This window comes from Propithecus coquereli, unplaced genomic scaffold (assembly GCF_000956105.1).
Source record: "Propithecus coquereli isolate 6110/MARCELLA unplaced genomic scaffold, Pcoq_1.0 Scaffold83, whole genome shotgun sequence".
Taxonomy (NCBI): domain Eukaryota; kingdom Metazoa; phylum Chordata; class Mammalia; order Primates; family Indriidae; genus Propithecus; species Propithecus coquereli.
The window spans coordinates 5,355,153-5,357,309 of record NW_012154507.1 but is presented as its reverse complement, the minus strand read 5'-3'; the positions used below and the strand labels follow the sequence as shown (position 1 = coordinate 5,357,309).

The following is a 2,157-nucleotide window of genomic DNA, read 5'->3' as shown; positions in this document are numbered from 1 at the left end:
GGTAGTGTCTGGCATGTAGCAAAGGCATGAGTTGCTGGGGTTTGGGGATTTTTGGTTTTTGTTTTTTTTTAAGCATTTTAATAAACGTCTCTAAGGGTAAGCAATGCATTTCCCCCTAATCTCCTACAGTCATGTAACATACATTCTTCCCAAAAGCTATAGTTTTCAAAATAAATCTAATGAGCACACCTTTAAAATGTTCTCCCTTTCTTCCCAATGTTCACTGAGCATTTTTCCATAAATGCTTTGGTACCAGTTCCCAAAGTCACTGCACTACAGAGCTTGAATCAAAATAATGAGCAAAATTATATTAAATAGTGAGCCTTTGAAAGTAAAATACCAAAGCCCATTCCTTCTTCAAAAACAAAGCTCAAACTTTATGTATTTATGATTTCACCTTTCACGCTGAGATTGCACAAAAGGGAATTCTTTTAAGTGGCAGATGGAAATAACTTTACTACCTTTATAACCATCCTATTAGCATGGAGTTTATAATCTGATATTTGTGTTGTCTCTGAGGGGTAAAAATAAGTATTTGACTTCTAAATATTAAGCTCTTATTAGAGTTATTCCCCTTTTTAAAGTTTATGTGATATCTTTTGTTTTATAAAACTAGCTTGACAAAAGTAAGCTGAAGCCAGGAACAAGAGTTGCTTTGGACATGACTACGCTAACTATCATGAGGTGAGTTTCTTATTCTAACTAGTTTACCTTTTATCCTCACAGAGGGAGGGTTTTATCCAAAACATATTCTTGAGATCACTGAACATTTTTACACTTTTCCCTTTTACTAGTTTCTAATTAATTTAAACATATCTTTATAAAGTGCTTACATAAGCAAGTCATTTATGTTTATACTCTGTAGGCTGAAAGAAAATGTATCTTTTGAAAGAAAATGCATACCTTTTCATTCCAGATATTTGCCAAGAGAAGTGGATCCACTGGTTTACAACATGTCTCATGAGGACCCTGGGAATGTTTCTTATTCTGAGATTGGAGGACTATCAGAACAGATCCGGGAATTAAGAGAGGTTGGTATTGTGTGCTTTTTTTCTCATAAACAGTACCAGTTATAGGATGCCTGAAAGGAGAAACAGAATGAAAAATTACTTTTTGTCCAAATAGTAGTTAATGAATATTACGCATTTAATATTCTTGCTAAGGGAAGAATAGCACTAAGTTTCTGGCTAGGAAAATTACTAGTGTTTGTTAATTTGGAGATAAATTGGTATTAGAAAAATCCTGCTCTTTTTGTGCCAAAGAAGGGGACAATAACTAAGAATAATTGATATAATCTGATACCCTTGCCATCTGTGGTTTGGATTATCATAATAGATTACTTGGGTCAGAGCACATTTGGATAATTTTTGTGATATAGTTTTTCCCATAACCCCATTAATAAATAATTAGCTTCCTACCCTTACAGTAAAGTAAGTTACCTGCACCTTACATATTTTATTTTGGTAAAGCTGTTTGCTGCCATTCAAGAAAAATACTGGCTTTAGGAGTGCCTTAAAATTTTTAAGCTTTTAGGTGAAGAATCAAATCAGAATTGCCTTGCTTCCCAGCACAGATACCTTCTAACAATTATTGTAAAGCAAATTACATTGTCCTGTTGATTTTGTTCTAATTTAGGCTGGAAATACTTAGAAATGAATGGGAATAGTTAGAACATCTTACATCATCTGATTTAAGCCCTAAACCAGTAGTTCTTAGGCTTCAGCATATTAAGTTTTCTGGAACACTTAAAAATACAGATTACTAGGCCCTCTGAATGGTTTCGATGAAGTAGATTGGGGGTGGGCCCAGGAATTGGCATTTAAACAAGCATTCCTGATGATTACAAAATTTGTCAAATTTTTCTTTTATTAGTATAATACCTGTGGAAGCACTGGCCTAAGTGTAAATAAAAGCCTATTCTTACCTTATATTTAATGAAAAGACAACAAAAGAAGTACAAGTGCTTCATAAAACTGTGAAAACTTGCCTCTTACGGTGGTTTCCTGCATCAACCATAGAAGCAGAAAGAATTACACACACATATGCCAGTACTCTTTTCTATCTGCAGATACTTTAAAATATTGATTTCTCACACTTCTGGCTTATCCCAGTCATAACTTATGGACACAACTATTCAGTAGAAATTTATCTCTCAAG

General features: G+C 33.8%; 1 protein-coding gene across 1 annotated transcript in view; it reads left to right on the top strand.

Annotated features, from left to right (window-relative positions):
- Positions 1-2,157, top strand: part of PSMC6 (proteasome (prosome, macropain) 26S subunit, ATPase, 6) — a 32,130-nt gene that overhangs the window by 8,556 nt on the left and 21,417 nt on the right. Inside the window, exons 5-7 of the mRNA XM_012663744.1 lie at positions 617-684; positions 917-1,063; positions 1,427-1,430. Coding sequence (XP_012519198.1) covers positions 617-684; positions 917-1,063; positions 1,427-1,430 — 219 coding nt within the window. The remainder of the gene's footprint in view (positions 1-616; positions 685-916; positions 1,064-1,426; positions 1,431-2,157) is intronic.